This window comes from Lagenorhynchus albirostris, chromosome 6, assembly GCF_949774975.1.
Source record: "Lagenorhynchus albirostris chromosome 6, mLagAlb1.1, whole genome shotgun sequence".
In the NCBI taxonomy this organism is placed as follows: domain Eukaryota; kingdom Metazoa; phylum Chordata; class Mammalia; order Artiodactyla; family Delphinidae; genus Lagenorhynchus; species Lagenorhynchus albirostris.
The window spans coordinates 104,247,690-104,268,973 of NC_083100.1; the positions used below are offsets into that span (position 1 = coordinate 104,247,690).

The 21,284-nt window shown below is 39.6% G+C and overlaps 1 protein-coding gene across 6 annotated transcripts in view; it reads right to left on the bottom strand.

Moving 5' to 3' along the window:
• SLC35F5 (solute carrier family 35 member F5) overlaps positions 1–21,284 on the bottom strand; it is a 67,364-nt gene that overhangs the window by 26,410 nt on the left and 19,670 nt on the right. For 4 of the 6 annotated variants that reach the window (XR_009541196.1, XR_009541197.1, XR_009541198.1 and 1 more), the window contains exons 1-7: positions 13,395–13,648; positions 12,521–12,611; positions 12,223–12,364; positions 6,644–6,787; positions 3,821–3,883; positions 1,895–1,976; positions 940–1,130 (exon numbers count right to left, since the gene is read on the bottom strand). Coding sequence is in view for 3 of the 6 variants with exons in the window: in XM_060153003.1 (XP_060008986.1) it covers positions 940–1,130; positions 1,895–1,976; positions 3,821–3,883; positions 6,644–6,787; positions 12,223–12,364; positions 12,521–12,611; positions 13,395–13,434 (753 nt within the window). In the remaining 3 variants the exon portion in view is untranslated. Of the gene's footprint in view, positions 1–939; positions 1,131–1,894; positions 1,977–3,820; positions 3,884–6,643; positions 6,788–12,222; positions 12,365–12,520; positions 12,612–13,394; positions 13,649–21,284 lie in introns of those variants that run through there. The other 2 variants (XM_060153005.1, XM_060153004.1) reach the window with 2 other exon arrangements.

The following is a 21,284-nucleotide window of genomic DNA, read 5'->3' on the forward strand; positions in this document are numbered from 1 at the left end:
CATAATCCAAATATATGAGCCTTTAAATTAACTTTATTACATATGTAATTATCATATTACAACTCCCAAAGATTCTTTTATTTGTACTCCTGAATATATTAATCAAGGTATCACTAAAACAGAGGTTATTCAGTTAGAGGATGGTGAAAAATTGGCTATGCAGTAAATATGAGAGGTAAAACTGTAAAGTAAAAAAATCTTATAATCAGGCTAATAATATTGACATTAGCATTGTATCTCCTAGTGGTTTAAAATGCTCAGTATAAATTTGAACCTTAAAGGCCCATACTAAACCACCTTGGAATAGTCTACTTCCAATGATACATATAGAAAAGAGCACTGAAATTCATTTTTTTAATTGTAAATCAGAGTTTACTAACTCAGACAAGTTATCTAATCCCAGATTAGCCCAAAATAATATTTTATTTGCTATATGAATATTTTATTGAAACATTAAGCATATTTTTGTTTCTATATTAAAATAATTAAGAAGCCATAAACAAAATTATAAGAAACAATGAAAAAATGTTTACTATGAGTACTTATAAAATATTTGACCACATTTATATGAATTTAAAATAAAACCTCAAAAGGACTTATTTGAAGAAATTAATGCAATCAATGCAAACTCTTATCTGGACATTTACTAGTGCTTGTATATATCATAGTGTGAAATAACTCTATTCGTTATTCTGACCATGAGGCAATGTCAAATTCTAAATACACATGAGTGGTTATAGTGTATAGTATTTATTGAATTCTTTTATGTATGCCTAGTATTTATTACTTTTAACACTCTAATTTCCCTATGATAGCAGATAACAGAGTTTAAAGTCATGACTAAAGCAATCTAATAGTCTTAAACTTTAATACTATATTGTTGGTATGTCTACTGTCTTGAAAGTCAAATTCCAAACATATAATAAAGAGAAGACTTACCACAAAGCAAAAAAAAAAGCTAATTTTTGCTACTTGAGTTGCAGTTAGTTTTCCCACAGTTTTGAGTAAGGATTCTTGTTCTTTCACGGTAGGATATGACATGCGAGACAACTTAGCTTCCAATGCATGGCTTGATGGAAGCTGTCGAATCTCCATGATATTACTAAACCTTACACGAGACTTTTTGGGAGCTTGAAAGGAAAAGTAAAGTATAAAATCATTAAATGTTTCCCCTCGCATCCAAAAAATGTCACAAGTTTTAATTTACTTATAAATGCATATTATTTAACCCATCTATAATCATATTTGAACAGTCAAAAAAAAACAGTTAAATTATTACATGGGACAGCTCTGCTCATTCAAAAGAGTTGGTGGGAAAAATGTTTCCATCTATAAAAAATTTTGAAGGTTTTAAAATGAGACCAATATTCAACAAAGTTTCAAACAACTGCCTGGTTCAGGATTATAGTATGATTATTATTTTAGCATTTATAGTAAAAGTATTTGGATTTTTCCTCATAGATATCCAATTTATGAGAATTATTTTCCTGGTCAAGCACGCAGAACATTCTTCTGTAGTTCCATTCCTTGAAAGAGAATATCATGGATGAATACTGTGCGTTACATTGAAGCTGGCATTCTTTACCATGTTCAAAGAACCAGCAAAACTCCTGTAATTTGCTATCAAGGTCTTTGATGGCCTGGTTGAAGAGGATACTGTTCATTAATAAATATATCTATATATACATAATAACACCATAGAGATTTCTGGTATTTGGAAGTTATTTCCATTGAATTAATAAAAACGTCCAGTCAACTGGACAACTACAGGCTGAGCCAACACCACATGGAACAGAAGAACTGCCAGGTGATCCCAGGCAACCCACAGAACCACTAAGTTTTGGGATGGCTTGAATGAAGCTAAAACTTCCACCCACTTCTAAGTTTTGCTTACATTTTTCAGTATCAATGTTTGTGTTCTCAGGTTTTTCACTCGGAAGATCATGAAATTTCACAGGAACATAAAGAGGTTCACTCTGGAATGCAGCAAAAACAGGAACAAATATAAACAAGTATAATAGCTGATATACTGGCTAAATTTAAGTGGATGGTATATAGACACAGATACCACCCAAAACAGGACTGTTCACCACCATGTTTATACAGCATAATTTTCCCAAAATGCATTTTCAAGACTTATATAGGAAACTCAAATGATCCACCCAGGTACAATGACAGAAATAATCAATTTAAAGCTTAGAAATGTACTCACACAGCACTGGCACATTATGATATTTAATTTTTAAATGTCATAAAAACAGACCTCTCTCAGCTAACAGATTATCTCCCATTCCTTTTCATTCATTCTTTTAACATATACATATTGAGCTCCTACTATGTCAGGTGCTGTTCTAGGTCCTAGGGATATAAGAGCGAATAGAGACAAAGTCTCTGTCCTCAGTGATATAAAATAATCTAGTGGTAGACAACAGAATTAAAGCCAGGTTTGTCTAACCATGCTCTAAAAGTCTACATTTTTAAGTGGTTCTAAATCTCCCAAATGTTTTTGTAAATGTTCTTCAGATGATCTGTATTTAAGGCATAACTCTGTTAATTTAAGAAACAAGGCTGTTTCTTAAATTAACATAAAGTATTTTTTATTTCTTTAATTTATCTTTAACTCCTGATACAGACTCTGCCAATGAAAAATATTCAGTAAATGAAGAGACAATAGGATTTGGAAATAGATGGAGTCTCATTGTTGCATTGAACTTTTCATCATAGCATTTGGCCTAGAATAATTTGACATGTCCATCTTACAGATAATAGAAAAAAATAGTAGAAGAGTAGGCTGCCATCTCAACTCTGTCTTCTACACTGATAGAGACAACTGATACTGGTCTTGTTTTTGTTTTTTGTTTTTTGTTTGTTTGTCTGGCCGCACAGCGAGGCTTGCAGGATCTTAGTCCCCCAACCAGGGATCAAACCCGTGCTCTCGGTAGTGAAAGCGCAGAGTCCTAACCACTGAACCACCAGGGAATTAGTCTTGTTGATCCTTAGGATCCCAGAGAAAAGAAATGAAATTTTCTCTAGGCTTCACAAACCATTCACAGCACCCGGTAAGCTACCTTGCAAGCAACTGTAGTTCTAAAAGTCAGAGAAACAAAAAACTGTACTGTCAGTAAGGTCACCAAGCTAGTGCTTCATAAATTGGTTATCAAATTTTAGAGTTGACTTTAAAATTTTTCCCAGATAGAATGCCACATTTGGAATAATATATTTTAAAGAGACACCTTAGTAATGGTGTAAAAAGAATAGATTTTTACATATTCTCTCTCCAACAAGATAATAAATGCTTAAATAGAGTGACTGATAATTCCTTCATATGCTTGCTTATTATCTGTCTCCCTCCCTTCCCCGAACACACACTCTCACACACTAGAACATAAGCTGTATTTTGAGAGTCTAGAACAAGTGTTTAACAAACATTAAGTGCTCTTAAAAATCTGTGAAATGAATAAGCAAACTGCTTATAGAGTCTCAGTGTCAAGTAAATGTATTTGTTTCTAAGTGGTAATAATATAATAACAAACATGAAGTGACAAAGTTGGTAAGAAACAAAGGACAAAGGACTTCCTTTACTATTTTCAGTCCTTAACTAATTTCCTATTCCCTTCTCTCCCCAGAGGTGGCTGAATTGCTTACTTTTAGGTCTCAGGTATCTCTAAGAAAGTACCAAATTACAACTCTCATGGAGAGCAGCCAACATTGAGATATATTTTTATTTTAATATAGCTGTGGTGCTATCAACGCTATTTCAGTCCTTCCCGCCATGGTCAACTCCACCCGCTCTCTTCCTGAGGAGAAAAGAAACACTTACCAAAGAACTATTCATAGTTGTATCTGTTGTACAAGCAGCAAAGTAACCTTCAGCATCTGCAAACTACAAATAATGAGACATAAAATTCAATTAACCTCATGAAATAAAGTAGAACTAATGTGAGTCACAGCTCAAAGGAACAAAACCAAAAATCCGAGCAGACCTATAAGGGTATAATCATTATTTTTTTTTAAAGACACCAATTGTACTTGAACATCTGTTACTTTTTTTTAAATTAATTAATTAATTAATTAATTTTGGGCTGTGTTGGGTCTTCGTTTCTGTGCGAGGGCTTTCTCTAGTTGTGGCAAGCGGGGGCCACTCTTCATCGTGGTGCACGGGCCCCTCACTATCGCAGCCTCTCTTGTTGCAGAGCACAGGATTCAGACACACAGGCTCAGTAGTTGTGGCTCACGGGCCCAGCCGCTCCGCGGCATGTGGGATCCTCCCAGACCAGGGCTTGAACCGACGTCCCCTGCACTAGCAGGCAGACTCTCAACCACTGCGCCACCAGGGAAGCCCTATAATCATTATTAATAATAACAGCAGCTAATGCCAAGTACTCAACCATGTAAGGTGAGTATTATCATCTTTATTTTATTGATGAAGAAATTGAGGATAAGAAATTTCATCTAAGTAACAGAACTAGGATTAAAGCCCAGTTTAGTCTAACTCTGAACTTAAGCCCTTTTCACAATATTATAATAACATTTCAGCTCACCAGGGAGAGGATGGGTGGGTTAGTGAAGAAGACAACATCTTAGCATTATCATGATAACAGTGTTAACCTCAAGAATCCCCTAAATGGATTCAGACACTGGACCACTTTGAGAACCACTGTGCTAGTGCTGTAAAAGTATGCTTTTATTCACACCCACAACTACCCTATCATTTATCCCTGCTTAAAGTTTGAAGAGGTTAAATAACTTGCTAAAGATCACACAATCAGCAAGTGACAGAACAAGATTCAAACACCAGAAGCCCATGCCCTTAAAAAACCCTTATAAATCAGTAAGAAAGAGTCTATGTAGAAAAATGGACAAGATATGGAAAACTCACAAGAGAATTCTACTGTGCAACAAATATATGAAAAACTAACCAAAAACACACAGATTAAACAAGATACCACTGTCTACCTATCATATTGGCAAAGCATTAGGGTTTTGCTAACAGTTCAATCTCATGCACTGCTAACAGACATGAATCAGGTACAATTATTGTAGATGATAATTTAGCAAAAGGAATCAAAAGCTATATAATGACATTACTGTTTTATCCAACAATTATACTTTCAGGAATTTATCCTAAGTAAATAACTACAGATGTGTACAAAGACATTCCTATTGAATTACAACAAAAGAGAAAGTGAAGGGACTTCCCTGGTGGCGTAGTGGTTAAGAATCCGCCTGCCAATGCAGGGGACACGGGTTCAAGCCCTGGTCCAGGAAGATCCCACATGCTGTGGAGCAACTAAGCCCGTGCGCCACAACTACTGAGCGTGTGCTCTAGAGCCCGTAAGTCACAACTACTGAGCCTGTATGCCACAACTACTGAAGCCCACGTACCTAGAGCCTGTGCTCCACAACAAGAGAAGCCACCGCAATGAGAAGCCCATGCACTGCAATGAAGAGTAGACCCCGCTCGCTGCAACTAGAGAAAGCCTGCGTGCAGCAACAAAGACCCAACGCAGCCAAAAATAAAAATAAATAAATTTATTTAAAAAATAATTGGGGAAAAGAAAAAAATGGTTAAAATGGTAAATTTGATGTTATGTGTATTTTACCACAATTTTAAAAAGAGAGAGAAGGATAGAGAATTAAAAAAGAAAAAAAAAAGGAAAAGGATTAATGTAAAAAAGAGTTTTATGGGCTTCCCTGGTGGTAGCACAGTGGTTAGGAATCCACCTGCCAATGCAGAGAACACAGGTTAGAGCCCTGATCTGGGAAGATCCCACATGCTGCAGAGCAACTAAGCCCATGTGCCACAACTACTGAGCCTGCGTTCTAGAGTCTGCGAGCCACAACTACTGAGCCCACATACCACAACTACTGAAGCCCGTGTGCCTAGAGCCCATGTTCCTCAACAAGAACAAGAGAAGCCACCGCAATGAGAAGCCCGCGCACTGCAACAAAGAGTAGCCCCCGCTCACCGCAACTAGAGAAAGCCCGCGCGCAGCAACGAAGACCCAATGCAGCCAAAAATAAATAAATGTGTAAAAAATTTTAAAAAAAGAGTTTTATATTCTTTATTATCAAAAATTCAGTTTCTACTACACGGAAGATACATCACTACATAAACTGCCATTTCTTTCAACACTTAAAAACAAGCATTTTATGTGACATTAATGATGGAATATAATTTGATTAGCCAAACATCTGAAATATGCCCTGAAATATGTTATTTTCATTTTAACATATAAACTTTGAATTAGTTTGCTTCTACAATCAACTTTACAACTAATTAGATGATATTTATTTGATCTGCAAATGACCATAGACTCTAGATATTCTTCTTATCCTTTATCTTCCATCAACTTCTCCACATTAATTGATTTGGACTAGTTAAGTAAGTCTTAACAACTCAGAGCGTGTCATGAGGTAAGGGAAAGAAAGTGATTATGTACCTCTGACTTCTCACAAAACATTCTGATGCCAAGCTGATTAGAAGAGTAAATTTAAAAGTATGGACAAAAGCAAGTTTTTCTTATATCATGCTATCTTCACTCATTTAAAGAACAAGTTAAAATCTGACTGTTTTTCAAGAAACTAATAGTTTGAAAAAATTTACCCCCACTCCAACAAACACTTAAAATTTTAAACTTACAAAAGCAGCATGCTTTCTTCGAAATCCTCTTGTACACTGCTGTCTCCATGGCTTCCAAATTATAAAGCCCAAAAGGTACAGAACAAACATAGATGTTTTTGCAAAGGTGCTGAAGAATGGTTTGTTGTACTGAGTAAAAACATACTGTGGAGGAAAAAGTTACAGAAACTATGAGACAAACCTTATTACTCATTTCCAATAAAATACAGTTATTACATGATTTTTAACTCTAGAAGTTCATTTGGAAGAGAAAGATCAAAAGGGATTCTAAAAATAACTTGAATTCATTTCTGAATATTGTATTTGCCTTGCATACAAAGGAAAATATTTCCAAAACAAAGCAGCAACAACTTGCAAAACAACTTTTGTTCAATATTCACTGAAAACCTACTATGCAACAGTATCTATACTAGCAGCTAAGGAAAAATAAGACAGGATTTCCTGAGAGGAGATCTATAGATACAGATACAGATTAATGGACATAGATATAGGTATGAAGAATACACAGTGTAATGTGCTAATACCATGATAGGGGGATACGGGGTACCATGGGAGTACGAAAGAAAGACAGCATTTTGAACGTTACAGAAGTTTCCCAAAAGAAGCTATTCTTGATCTGTACCTGAAGGCCCAAACAGAGGAAATAGCATAAAGGGAGGCAATGAAACAGTATGGGGTATGAAGAAAACTGCATGAAGTTTAATGTTATTAGGAAGTTATACAACAACCTGTAATCATTGTTTTTTTCGGTTTGATTTTTAAAAATTGAACTATAGTTGATTTACAGTGTTGTGTTACTTTCAGGTGTACAGCCAAGTGATTCAGTTTTTTATGTGTGTGTGTATATATATATATATATATATATATATATATATTCTTTTTCAGATTCTTTTCCATTATAAGTTATTACAAAATATTGAATATAGTTCCCTGTGCTATATAGTAGATCCTTGTAATCCTCATTTAAATTGAAAATATCAGAATGAACTCATAATTTTTGTTTCCAAAAAAACCCAAAAACCCTAGTTATATGCATTGAAAAGGCCTAGAAAAAAATGATAACCCAGAGAGGGCAGACAGCAGAAGGAAGAAGAACTATAATTCTGCAGCCTGTGGAAGGAAAACTACATTCACAGAAAGATAGACAAAATGGAAAGGCAGAGAACTTTGTACCAGATGAAGGAGCAAGATAAAACCCCACAAAAACAACTAAATGACGTGGAGATAGGCAACCTTCCAGAAAAAGAATTCAGAATAATGACAGTGGAGATGATCCAGGACCTCGGAAAAAGAATGGAGGCAAAGATCGAGAAGATGCAAGAAATGTTTAACAAAGACCTAAGAGAATTAAAGAACAAACAGAGATGAACAATACAATAACTGAAATGAAAACTGCACTAGAAGGAATCGATAGCAGAATAAATGAGGCAGAAGAACGGATAAGTGACCTGGAAGACAGAATGGTGGAATTCACTGCTGTGGAACAGAATAAAGAAAAAAGAATAAAAAGAAATGAAGACAGCCTTAAGAGACCTCTGGGACAACATTAAACACAACAACATTCGCATTATAGGGGTCCCAGAAGGAGAAGAGAGAGAGAAAGGACCCGAGAAAATATTTAAAGAGATTATAGTCGAAAACTTCCCTAACATAGGAAAGGAAATAGAAGCCAGAAGGGAGTGGCATGATACACTTAAACTGATGAAAGGGAAGAACCTACAACCAAGATTACTCCACCTGGCAAGGATCTCATTCAGATTTGATGGAGAGATCAAAAGCTTTACAGACAAGCAAAAGCTAAGAGAATTCAGCACCACGAAACCAGCTCTACAACAAGTGCCAAAGGAACTTCTCTAAGTGGGAAACACAAAAGAAGAAAAGGACCTACAAAAACAAACCCAAAACAATTAAGAAAATGGTCATAGGAACATACATACCGATAATTACCTTAAACGTGAATGGATTAAATGCTCCAACCAAAAGACACAGGCTTGCTGAATGGATACAAAAACAAGACCCATATATATGCTGTCTACAAGAGACCCACTTCAGACCTAGGGACACATACATACTGAAAGTGAGGGGATGGAAAAAGATATTCCATGTAAATGGAAATCAAAAGAAAGCTGGAGTAGCAATACTCATATCAGATAAAACAGACTTTAAAATAAAGACTGTTACAAGAGATAAGGAAGGAAGTACATAATGATCAAGGGATCGATCCAAGAAAAAGATATAACAATTATAGATACATATGTACCCGCCAAAGGAGCAACACAATACATAAGGGAACTGCTAACAGCTATAAAAGAGGAAATAGGGCTTCCCTAGTGGCGCAGTGGTTGAGAGTCCGCCTGCCGATGCAGGGGACATGGGTTCGTGCCCCGGTCCAGGAAGATCCCACATGCCGCGGAGCGGCTGGGCCCGTGAGCCATGGCCGCTGAGCCTGCGCGTCCGGAGCCTTGCTCCGCAACGGGAGAGGCCACAACAGTGAGAGGCCCATGTACCACAAAAAAAAAAAAAAAAAAAAAAAAAAAGGGATAATAACCCCAATTGCTTAAAACACATCAAATATACAAAAATCCATAAATGTATAATGATATGCAAAAAATCCTCAATGGTTACTTCCGGAAGTTGCTAGGCAACATTAGTTTAAAATGAATAAAGGGGAAAAAAATGAATAAAGGGAAAGAATCAAGATTTATCCAACCTTTCCTACATGACCCGTGTATCAGGATAACCAAAGAGTAGTTGTGGAAAAGTTCTCCTGAAAGAATTCTAGCTAATAAACGCAGAAGGAACGACCCTTAGAAAAATCACCATTTTACAACCCTTGTGAAATACTCTATCTGGGCAATAATTATATGGATATTCAACCATTATCTAAAGATTGATGAGGAACTTACAGTGCTCAAATTGACATCATCCAAACTAAGACTTGCAGACATTATGGGCCTCATGTTGTGATGTCCAAGGAAGTACCCAATACCACCAAGGCATTTTTTCCTAAAAACTGAACCTAAATCAAATCAAGACTTTACATCTACCATTTTACAGGAAATAAGAGAGAAAAAGGAGCAAGCTAAATGAAATCTCAAGGAAGTAATTAGCCAAATCCAGAACATGTGTGCTGTGGACTGAATGTTTGTATCCCCTTAGGTGAAAATCTTAACCCCCAATGTGATGGTATGAGGAAGCAGGAGCCTGTGGGATGTGATTAGCTCACGAGGCTAAGTCATGAATGAGATTAGTTCCATATAAAAGAGACTCCCGAGAGCTCTCCTGCCCCTTATGCTTTGTGAGGACACAGTGAGAAGACTGCCATCTAAGAACCAGGAAGCGGTTCACAATAGACATCAAAACTGCTGGCACCTTGATCTTGGGTTTTTCAGTCTCCAGAACCGTAAGAAATGTTGTTTGAACCACCCGGTCTACGGTTGTCTGTTACGGTAGCAGCCCAAATGGACTACGACAGTGTGATATATTCTACAGGAAGAATGATCCAATTTCTCCAACAAATCAAAAAAAAAAAAAGAAAGGGAGGGAATACGGTTAAGGACTAAAAGTGACTTAAAAGTTCCAACAAATGTAATGTGTGATCTTTGACTAGATCCTAACCTAAAAAGACGTCCTCGACAACCAGGGAAATTTGAATATCAGATGATTTTAATGAATTGTAATTGATTTTGTGAGATATATTAATGGCATGGTAATTATATTTACAAAATTAGAAGTCCTTTTGAGATGAATATGAAAGAATTTATAGGTGAAATGACAGGTAGCTAGAATTTGCTTTAAACACTGGAAGAAAAAATGTTTGGGAAGGGGTTGATAAGATTGGCAAAATTTGGGGCTTCCCTGGTGGCATAGTGGTTAAGAATCTGCCTGCCAAGGCAGGGCACAACAGTTCGAGCCCTGGTCTGGGAAGATCCCACATGCCGCGGAGCAGCTAAGCCCGTGCACCACAACTACTGAGCCTGTGCTCCAGAGCCCACGAGCCACAACTACTGAGCCCGCGAGCCACAACTACTAAATCCTGCACGCCTAGAGCCCGCGCTCAGCAACGAGAGAAGCCACCGCAATGAGAAGCCCACGCACCGCAAGGAAGAGTAGCCCCCGCTCGCAGCAACTAGAGAAAAGCCCGCGTGCAGCAACAAAGACCCAACACAGCCAAAAATAAATAAATAGAATAAATAAATCTATTTAAAAAACTGTTGGCAAAATTTGATAACTGTTAAAGGTAAGTGATGGGTACGTGAAGATCCATTACACCATTCTCTCCACTTTGTATATGTCAGAAAATTTCCACAATAAGAAGACTGATTTTCAATTTTGAAATTGAAATTAAGTTTGAAGAGCATATGTGGCTGAGGAATTAGACACATTACATATGCTCCTGGATAACCAAATTATAAAATATCCTCTTATCAACAGGTTTTACTTTTTTCAAAAATAGGGACAAGTTTGTTGTTGGGTTTTTTGTTTTTCCTTTTTACTTCGCTTAGATATGGATTGTTAAATTATAATTTAATCAGGTGCTCTTTTGTCCTAAATTTATTACGGGATAAATAAAAACCAAACTATTTATTTAAAACTAAAATAAAAATTTAAAGATAGGCTTATTTCCCTGTCAACATTAAAGAGGGTTCTTTGTAGTTAAACTACAGAGTGTTAATCTAAAAACTAAAAAGGCTGTAGAAAAGTGAAAAATAAATGGCCTATTGTATTCCAGAGCCTAAGTCCCAAAAGGCTAAACATTTATTCATTCATCGGATACAATGTCAATGTCAACTATTTACTTAGCTACCATGTGAGATGACCAGCAGTATCACACTGCTTCTTTTGAGATTTAAGCTCATTTTATAAATGCTAGTCTTCCTTTTGCCTTAAGATAGCAACATGTAAGTTGAAATGCAGTAACTTCTGAAAATAGGTTTTTACAGAGATCATTAGCCAAACAGAATAAAGTACCTGTACAAGTTGAAAGAAAAACTAGCTTGTGAACTCAAAATACCACATTACTACCAACAGGTCATCAATAAAAACAACATAAAATTTAACTAAAGGCAATCACTGTATACATATACTTCATAATAATGTTTGAATCGGCAAACATATAAATGTCCATGCACGCGTGTATGTGTACGACAGTGCCCTGTACATGAAAACTCATATCACTTTCACTCATCTGTCCTAAAGCATTCTCACTTTCTACTAAATGGTGACAAATGGATTCGCATCCTAGATGGCTGTTCCACTAGAAGATAGTATTTCTAAAGAAAGAAATTAATTTAGGAAAAAAACAACAAAAACACCCACAAATATTAAGAAAATATGCATGTACCTCATTTTCTAAATAACCTCCCTAAAAGATATAAGAAAACTGTATGAAGCAACAAAAAGAGTATCCTTTCAGTTTCAACTTGAATTGATACTAATTCATTATCAAAGAAAAGATAAAGAATTCAACAATCTTCAAAATACTGCTTTAAGATGAGAGAGAGAGTAATGACGAGGGATACTATGACAATAATAATATTTCTATAACGCAACATCATTCCTAGACAAGAATTACATACCGAAGTAAGTTCTGAGGATGCGACCCATATCACATCAACAAGTAGGAGAATAACAATCCCAAGAGCCATTCGCCTGCGCTGAGTGAAACCACTGCTCTGGGAATTCATTCGGTTCATGATAAATACACACACCATTTGCAGTCTGTTTCGTGAAAATACAGATCACATTAGAGGAGATATTTTTTAAATAACCATTAAAAAATGAGAAAATTAGTATCACGGAAATATCTTACATTTGTTAAGCTAACGTTCAGGTTGAAAGTCATACAGGTAAAAAAAAAAAAGGTGTGTAATTTACCTTATTTTAAAGGCCTTTCTGAGGTCTTCAAGAGCAGCGCCTGAAAACTGGTCAGATCTGAGCCTAAACGGAGGTGAAAAACTCTGCGCACCTAAAAACCACCACAAAACAATGCTTATGAAAACATCAACCACCCAACATAAGCTTCCTAAGCTCTTTTTCACTCTTCACCTTCCAAATGAAAGAATATCAAAGTGTGTAAAATATAACTGACACTTTCCTCTAGACTTTCATGTTATCCGTTGTGTATTTCTAATTATACTCAGAAAAGAACATAGTACAGGAAAAAAAAAAGCAGTATTCAACAAACGGCATATTTAAGAATAGTTAGCTACTGAAAAATAGCTTCTCCGAGTTTCATAAATACAGAACTGCATTGGCCTCCCGTGCCTCTCTCCGGAGGTACCCACTCCCGGGACAGCGTCTAGACACGCGCCTGTTCCTAAGTGTCTTTTCCGTCCCCGATCTCGAGCGGAGTTGGGTGATGTGAGAGGAAGGGATTTGTTGTGAGTCTCGACGGCACGTTTCCAAGCACCTCACGTGGTAAAGGGAAAGGATCCTCCAGGCTTCCCCACCCACCCCTGTCCACTTATTTTAGCTCTAAATAGTCATTCACGAGATGGGTGGGGAAAACAGCTGTTAAAGGGAATCTTCCTTTTTCGGAGGAAAAAAAAAAAGTTAAGCCGGTGACGCCTCCCCTGGGAAGGCGAGTAAAGCCCTGAAGTGGCGGCGCCCAGGCAGCTTCCCCAGACACCGTTGCCGTTTCGGTCAAAGCACGTCGGCTGCTACCAAAGGCTGGAGGTGGGGCTGTTGGTGGACCCTCGATCCCGGCTTCGGTGCCGGGTGATTTCGCGGGCCTCCCGTGCCTACCTACCTGGCCTTCTTGCCCCGCGATGGTGTCGTGGCGGCACCATGAGCGGACCCGGCCCGGACCCGCCGCCGCCCAGGGCCACGGCCGCGGCCTCGGACTCACAGGGCTGTCGCGGCGCCTGACATTGCGCTGCGCTGGAGGCCCAGCCCCTGAAGCCGCAGTGCCCCTCGGGGCTAGGCTGCCGACGCCACCCGGCTCCACTCGGCCCGGGAGGGCGGGGAGCGGGTGAGACTGAGGAACCGCGCAGACAGCGATGGCCGCGGAGGCCTGGAGCTGGATCCAGGCCCCGCCCTGGCCCCGCCCCCGGCCCCGCCCCCGAGCCCGGCCAGCCAGCCTGGCCTGCGGCCCTGCCCCACGGCCTGAGGGCGGTGGCGCGCGGGTTACGTCACGGAAGCGCAAAGGCGGCCGCGGGAGGGTCCGCCTCTAGGGTGGTTTGGCGGCGCTGGGCACCGAGCGCGGAGGAGGTGCGGCTGGGGCGGCAGGGAGGAGCGGAGGTGGGAAGAAGGGAAGTGGGGCGCGGTGGAAGGAGAAGAGGGAAGCGGGCGTGGGTGGCTGGGTTGGAGCGAAGGTCAAGGGAGGTGGCCGAGCCTCCAGATGGCCCCGCACTAAAAGAAGAGATAGCAACTCCAGGCAACTCTCGATATTCCTTTCTCGAGAAGAGGCCGGAAAAGCAAAATGGCTTGGGAGAACTTCTGCATTCTGGAAACTTTTTGTATGTAAAGTAGATCCCAGCTCTGGGAATTAGAAGCTGTGTCCCTAGGGCAAGCTACTTCACCTCCCTGACCCTCAGTTTCCTCATCTGAAAACTGGGCATAATAATAGTACCAGCCTCATCTGTTCGTTTGTACATATGCCAGGATTACATGAGCGTACAAATGCGAAGGGCTTAGATAATTCATGGCAGGTAGAACACAAATGTTAATAATTATTACATTGTACAGACTTTTTCTTAATCGTCTTCAGTATCCCATAAGAAAAATGGCTTGCCAGCGTGCTGGTTTGCATTTAGAAAACAAAAACAATACTACGAGGTTCTGTATGGAGTTGTCTACCACCAGCGCATTTGTAACATCTTTATGAGATGGTGTGAAGAAATGAAATTTTCTTCTATAGTCAAATGTAGTGCATTTCTTACCTTTTTAATCTCTCGTTTTATTGAAATTGAATGTATTGAATTTTTTCAGTTGACTAATAAAACAATACCAATGGACATTTTTTGTGTTAATCTAGTCAATTTCTAATAAACTATCAGCATCAAGCTCCTCTAATAAATTATTCAGAAACGTACCACGCAGAATAGAAAAACCTTAACCATTTACTTAAAATTACTACTTAGGGGAAATTTGTTTGTAGACATTAATCAAATTATTTCAGTACCTGCTTTATCCTTTCTTTAGGGTGTCAGGCTCATAATATGCTTAAGAAGTTTTAAGCTACATTTCTGATACACAGACTGAAAAAAACAGTAGCATTATGAATACCTCCCAGGATCTAAGAGTCAGGAAAATTAGGTTCTAATTCTTAATCTGACCACAATTTATTGTGTAATCTTGAGGACTATTATTCTACCTCAGTTCTCCATCTATAAATATGCTGATATTCTTATGTGTTTCTTAAATAAATAATGCAAGTGTAAGTACTTTGTAAATGTATATAAATTACCATTATTACCACTTATTTCCAGAGCATCTGCTAAAGGACAGTGCCTCTAATCCTAGGTTAATCTTCCCTTAACATTTTTTTCCCAGCACACTCTGAGGGAAATTCCACTGGACTACTCTGAGTCAACAGGCCCTGGTGTGGTTTCTGTGCTGTGGCATCCTGACCTCAGGCATTTCTTTCTTTTGTCCCCATATGTCTTGTCCAAGGCCAAGTCCTCAGAAACTTCAAAGTCTTAGAAAGCTGCTTTCTGATATGTTTAACTCATCTCTGTGTGATTAAGTCTTAAAAGCAGGTATCTTTACATTTCCCTTCCTACCAAATCCCAGCTGTCTACATTTTCAAATATAAATTACACAAGAGCAAGGATTTTTGCCTATATGGTCCTCCACTATCTCCTCAGCACCTAGAATAGTGCCTAACACAGAACTGCAGTCAATATTTGTTGAATGAGCTTGAACATCCTGCTGTCTCTTGACCTTTTGAAGCCAATTTTCTTCCTCATATATTCTTTTCTGTTGGTAGTACTATTTTCGTAGTCTCACAGGCTTAAAAAGATTGATCTTTCATTTTTATTAATTTCCTTTTTACTCTTCAAAGTCGATCACTCTTCAAGTCCTTTTGAAATCTCTCAATAGTAGACCCTTAAGATTCATCACTTAAGTCTTAAAAAAAAAAAATCCCCCGAAATATAGAGAATATAATTTCTTCAGTAAGTACCTATGTTACAATATGAATATGAAAGCAAAGTTGTATGTGAGTGTACAGGGCAGTCACTAGTTAACTAACTCCTGTACACCGGTATCAAAGATTACATTTTAAATTCAAGCCTCAGTAAAATTACAAATGGCTATGTCATGAGCCTTTGGAGCCCCCAGTTAATAGTTGAAACCACTTATAATAGTTCTATGAATTCCAAGTGCGGAAATAAATAACACTCTAAGGAGAACAAGCAAAAGACATTTATTCAGAGCTTGTGATAGGAAGGCAGGCAGCTCCCATCACTTGTATTTGGCAGAGACTCAAAGACAGGCAGGGAAGTGTAAAAACTTTACAGTAGAAAATGGGAACTGCTTCAGGATGCCTTGATTGTTGGCATGGGGAAACGAGAAAGCCTAACCAGAAGCAAGGCATTCTATGTGGTTGGTCAGGGGTGCGTATCTGCCTTTCTCTGGTTGGTCCTAAGTTGGAAACAGGGCAAAAACTTAGGAAGCTGGCAGTTACTGATCAAGTCCTGGCCAACAGTCTACTCTTGTAGCTTGTATGTTATCATCATATTCTCTTTAGTACCTACCAGAATGCTGGGTACACAAGCTCAATAAATAATTGATTTGATTTGTATCTAACACATGGCCTACTGGATGGAGGTTCACAATTTTTTTTTTTTATTGTACACAAGAGACTGCTTTTGAATTTGAATTACTGCATTTTACGGGGTAAATAATATGTTGTAATGGAAGTCATTACCTTGGGAGAGTCTGGGATATCTAAGGTCCTATGGGTTTATTGTGTACACTCAAGTCCTAGACTTTAAAGGGTTTACAGGCAGGTTGGAGTAGCAAAATAGCAAGAGATCTGAATAAAAGTTCCAAACATATATAGAATAGGCATCCCAGGACAGTGCTTGACTGCTGGCCACTCATTGCCATGCCCTTGAGGGTATTGGCCAGAGTTCCGCAGGCATGATCTCTTTAGGTAAATATAAAGAAGGCTTTAGAAAACAGATGGATCTGAGCTTCATTTGAATGATGGGTAGAACTTTGATGGGGGCAGGGTAGAGGAATGATTTTTTTTTCTAAGAGAGTAAAAGAGTATGAGTGTGGGGAAGGAAAAATTCTTTTTTCCTTTCATCTTCCTAGGTTCTCCAGCTGGGGTCCTATAAAATTAGACTGACAAAAGACAGATTAACAAGGGAAGGACAAACGGTTTACCAACACATACAGGGCATATCGTTAGGGAAAAATCTCAAGGAAAAGTAACTCAAATGGGCGGTTAGAGCTTGGGCTAATGTAGCATCTTAACAAAACAATAATTTCTAGAGATGTGACAAAGGAAAAGAGTTTCAGACTTTCAGGTGCAGCAACCCATGAGAAGGTAAATACGTAGGGGCAGCTAATGGAATAAGGTTGGTCTGTGCAGGTCCACCTTGGCTTTCTGTCTTCTTCGTGGCCGTAAATCTTCCCAAGGAGAGGGGATTTAAGTATGGCAGTCCTTAATTTTTCAGAAGTTTCCGCTTTTAGTCAGCAAGGCTTCTTTCTGCATCTGTTGATCTCATTTGCCTCCAGCTCAAAATAATCCTTATGCCAAAGTGACAGTTTTGGGGGGTGGCACATTCTGGTCTCTGACATGAGCAAGAAAGAAAGGTGTGTCCAGAGACAACTGGTAAAACACTTGACAGAACACAGCATATATGGAGGGAAGGAATGGGAATTAAGACAGATCAGGTGAATTCTGGGGAGGCTGCAGCGTGTTGTGGGAGCTAGTTCAGGGAGTTTGGACTTATAATTTGTATGTGAGGAGAAGCGAAGAGCTTTTAAATAAGAGAGAAACACTTTTAGTAAGGCAGAAATAATTAAGTGTCCACTTGATGGCTACCAGTATGGTAGTATTGTTGGGGCACTATGTAAGACATGGCCCTCAAGAAAACCATGTTATGGACAAAACTGATTATCTAATTAAAGCAGGCATTTGCTAAGCTAGAAAGTACTGAATCTAAACCTACTTGGCTAGTATCCTTTTAGCACTATGTACCACGCTGGACGCCAAATCGATGCTCTTTTTGAAAATGGTCTCGCTGGAGTGTTACTTCCTTTTATATCTTACCGGTGAAGGCATAATTGGTGAGGAACAAGATAAGAAAATAAGAGCCCCATTTAATTGATGCTGAGGAGTTTAAGAGTGGCGCCGCCCGTGCCCACCCTGTGCTTTCAGCCAGCCCATCGGCCTCCTGCCAGCTGAGGGGCCCGTGCCAGCAGGTCACAGCATGGCAACGGGGAGCTCGTTGACAGCCACATCCACTTCCCAACGTGCTCTTGACCTCCTCAGCCTCTCCCTTGTTCTCTCATCTCCCATCTTGGTCTTGTGCTCTGCTCCTGATACCTGATACCTGACACCACGCGCCCAGTACAACCTTGGCCCTTTCCTCTCTTATCATTTGCACCAACACCTGCGTTCCCATCTGCTGCGAGGCAGTAAATGAACAACCCGGCCTGAGTCTCACAGTCCCTGGAACACTTCTACAGCCCATGTGGCCCATGAACAGCCCAGGTTGCCTCAACTCCCAAATGAGAAAATTTGAAAAAAGCAAAACTGAGGCTATGATATATGTAACAGGTTGTTAGATGTGACTCTTTGTGTTATATTCTGCTTTGAGCAGAGGCCCCGAAACAGAATAAACAATAAGTAGCGAAGACAGTCATGTTCTAAGGTAAGGGATTAGACTGTAACGGGAGTGTCCTAACCCAGTTTTACTGTCAGCACACCGCTCATATCCAGGCTGTATATGTAGACTAAGAATCCATGAGAAGAGTCTAAAAATGGGAAACTATGCATTTGTTTGAAGAGCGTTGTCACATTATCTGAATATTCCCATCAGCATCCCCCTAGGGATTCGGGATGTGTGCTTCTCCCCACCTCAGGACCAGCAAGGGAGGAAGTAGGCACTTCTAGAGAGTATTCAAAGGTCTTAGCGCATGTTCTCTTGAGTTTAAGGAACACAAGGGCTGGTGCCTGAGTCTGGGGCAAGAAGATGCAACTAGGGCTTACTGGAGCCTTGCTGCTCTGTCTGCATGATAAGGAAACAGAATTCTGATGGGAACGGCCTATATTTACAGGAAGAAAAATGAAGATGAATTTCTCACGGGCTAGAGGTGGACCACATAGGAAGGAGCCATATTGGGTTTCTTAAGAGTGACTCTACCAACAAGGGCTGCCTCGAGGGATGCGATATCTCTAACAGAGAACTACTCGGGGGAAAATTATAAGTGGTCAAAGAGATGAGACAGGCCCTTGCCAAGGAAACTACAGGAAACATATGTCCCAGCAGAAGCATTCCATGAGAATGAAGATCTGCGTTTGGAATACACCATGCCGGTGGTGTTCTAGTAAAGGTTTAACAACAAGACCTCCAGGAAAAGAGTCAGATTTGTAGCATTTCTGACTTCCAAGGTAAGATTCCTTGGCTTCTGCTGCAGCCAACTTCGGGGTACCAACGTGACATCACTAAACATGGAAAAGATGCACAAGACACCACTGTAAAGTGCTTCCACCGTGCATATACGGTAGACATAAGTAAACTCAAGACAAGAACATAGAAAACAGTAAAATGTAGCTAAGTAGTTAGAAGATAATGAGTATTTGTTATCTTTGATTTTAAAACATTTATTTAATGGTAAGTTTGTATATGATTTAATTTTTAATGATGTCTGGATTTAACAACCGCACAAAATTCCTGATAATTGAACAATTAGCCCTTGAGGGTTGGTACAGGCAAACTTAGCATACGCCACTGTACCATTCCCAGACGGCAGAGATGTCATATTACAGCCAAACCAGTCAGGTAAGACCTTTTCTGTCCCTTCCCTGGCATCCTTCCTCTGCCGTATCCCCTATCCACAGAGGTATCAGACACAGCCTGGTGAGTGGCAGAAAGGAAGTAAAATAAGATAGGGAATAAAGAAACTAGCCAAGCTTCCCTCCCAGCTGCAGGCTTTCAGGCCTGAAATAGCCCTGGGCTGGCAGAAGGGTGAAGCTTAAATTGAATGAGAGTTAGGAATTATATGATTATTAGACTAAAATTAACTTTTAAACATCTAAACGTATCCAGAAAAGCTAAGCAACATGCCTACTATTTCATCCTGGGGCAGCAAAGAACAGAGAGAAAAATCAACTTTATAGGGGAAAAGGTGAGAAAGCATAATGTCATTTTATGTGTGTATCCTTCAGTCATTCAATAAACAAATATCCTAACTATGCATTGCTGTGTAACCAATTACTCTAAAACTTAACATCTTAAAAATTATTTCACAGTTTCTGTGGCTCAGGGATTTGGGAGTGGTTTAGCTCTGTGGTTCTGACTCAAGGTCTCTCCGTGAAGTTGCAGTCAAGATGTTGGCTGGGCTGCCATCATCTGAAGGCTTGACTGGGGCTGGGGAATCTGCTTCCAAGGTGGCGCACTCACATGGCTGTTGTCAGGAGGCCTCGCTTCCCTGCTAGTTGTTGCTCTCAGTTTTTCTTGCTAGCTTCTGGTCTCAACTTTTCCCCAGGTGGGCCTCTCCACATACTGGGTGTCCTCATGACATGGCAGATGGCAGGCTTACCCAGGTTAAACAGTGTGAGAGGGAGAGTAAGGAAGAAGCCAGAATGACACACCATCATCTTCACTATACTCTACTCATTTGAAGCAAGTCACTGAATCTACCCCACACACACGGGGTGGGGCAGAGGGATGAGGCTCCGCCTTTTGTAGGGGGAAGTGTCAAACTTGTGGACGTATTTTAAAACCACCACAACCAATAAACACATCTAAATGAATAAATACATATGTATTTGCTGTAGTCAAGTTATCTCCAATCAGGATGTAGCCATTGCGAATTTATTGAAGGTAATTCATTGAACTGACTCTTTTTATCTTTATGTGACAGGAGCGCTAGCTTGAGTCTTAGAGTCATTTAGAATTATCTGGGAACCGGTGGCAAACTGAAAGCTGGTGGTACAAAATAAAAAAGCTGGTGGTAAAAAAAAAAAGCTGAGGTTTTTCAGGAAAATGACTGATCCTAAGAAAGAAATAATCAGAGAGCAATCCTGTGGCCCTGAAAGAAAGTCTTGGCCCTCAGAAAGGAGGAGCAATTCTAAGTAAAACATGGTATTAGTCTCATTTCTAGCATCTCAGCCTCACTGCGGGACAACAATAATGCTGAGAGGTGGAAGCCCTCTGTGGTGCCCGAGCAAGAGAAGGCTAATATACATGTAGATGCATATTCCTAGCAACACTATTCACAATGGGCAACGGAAGCAAACTGTCTTAGTACGTTTGGGCAGCTATAACAAAATATCACAGACTGGGCAGCTTATAAACAACAGACATTTCTCAGTTCTGGGGGCTGGGAAGTACGAGATCAAGCACCAGCACGGTCACGTTTTAGCAGGAGCCCTTTTTCTGGTTCATAGCTGGCACCTTCTCTCACTGTGTTCTCACATGGTGGAAGGACCAAGGGATCTCACTGGAGCCCCCTT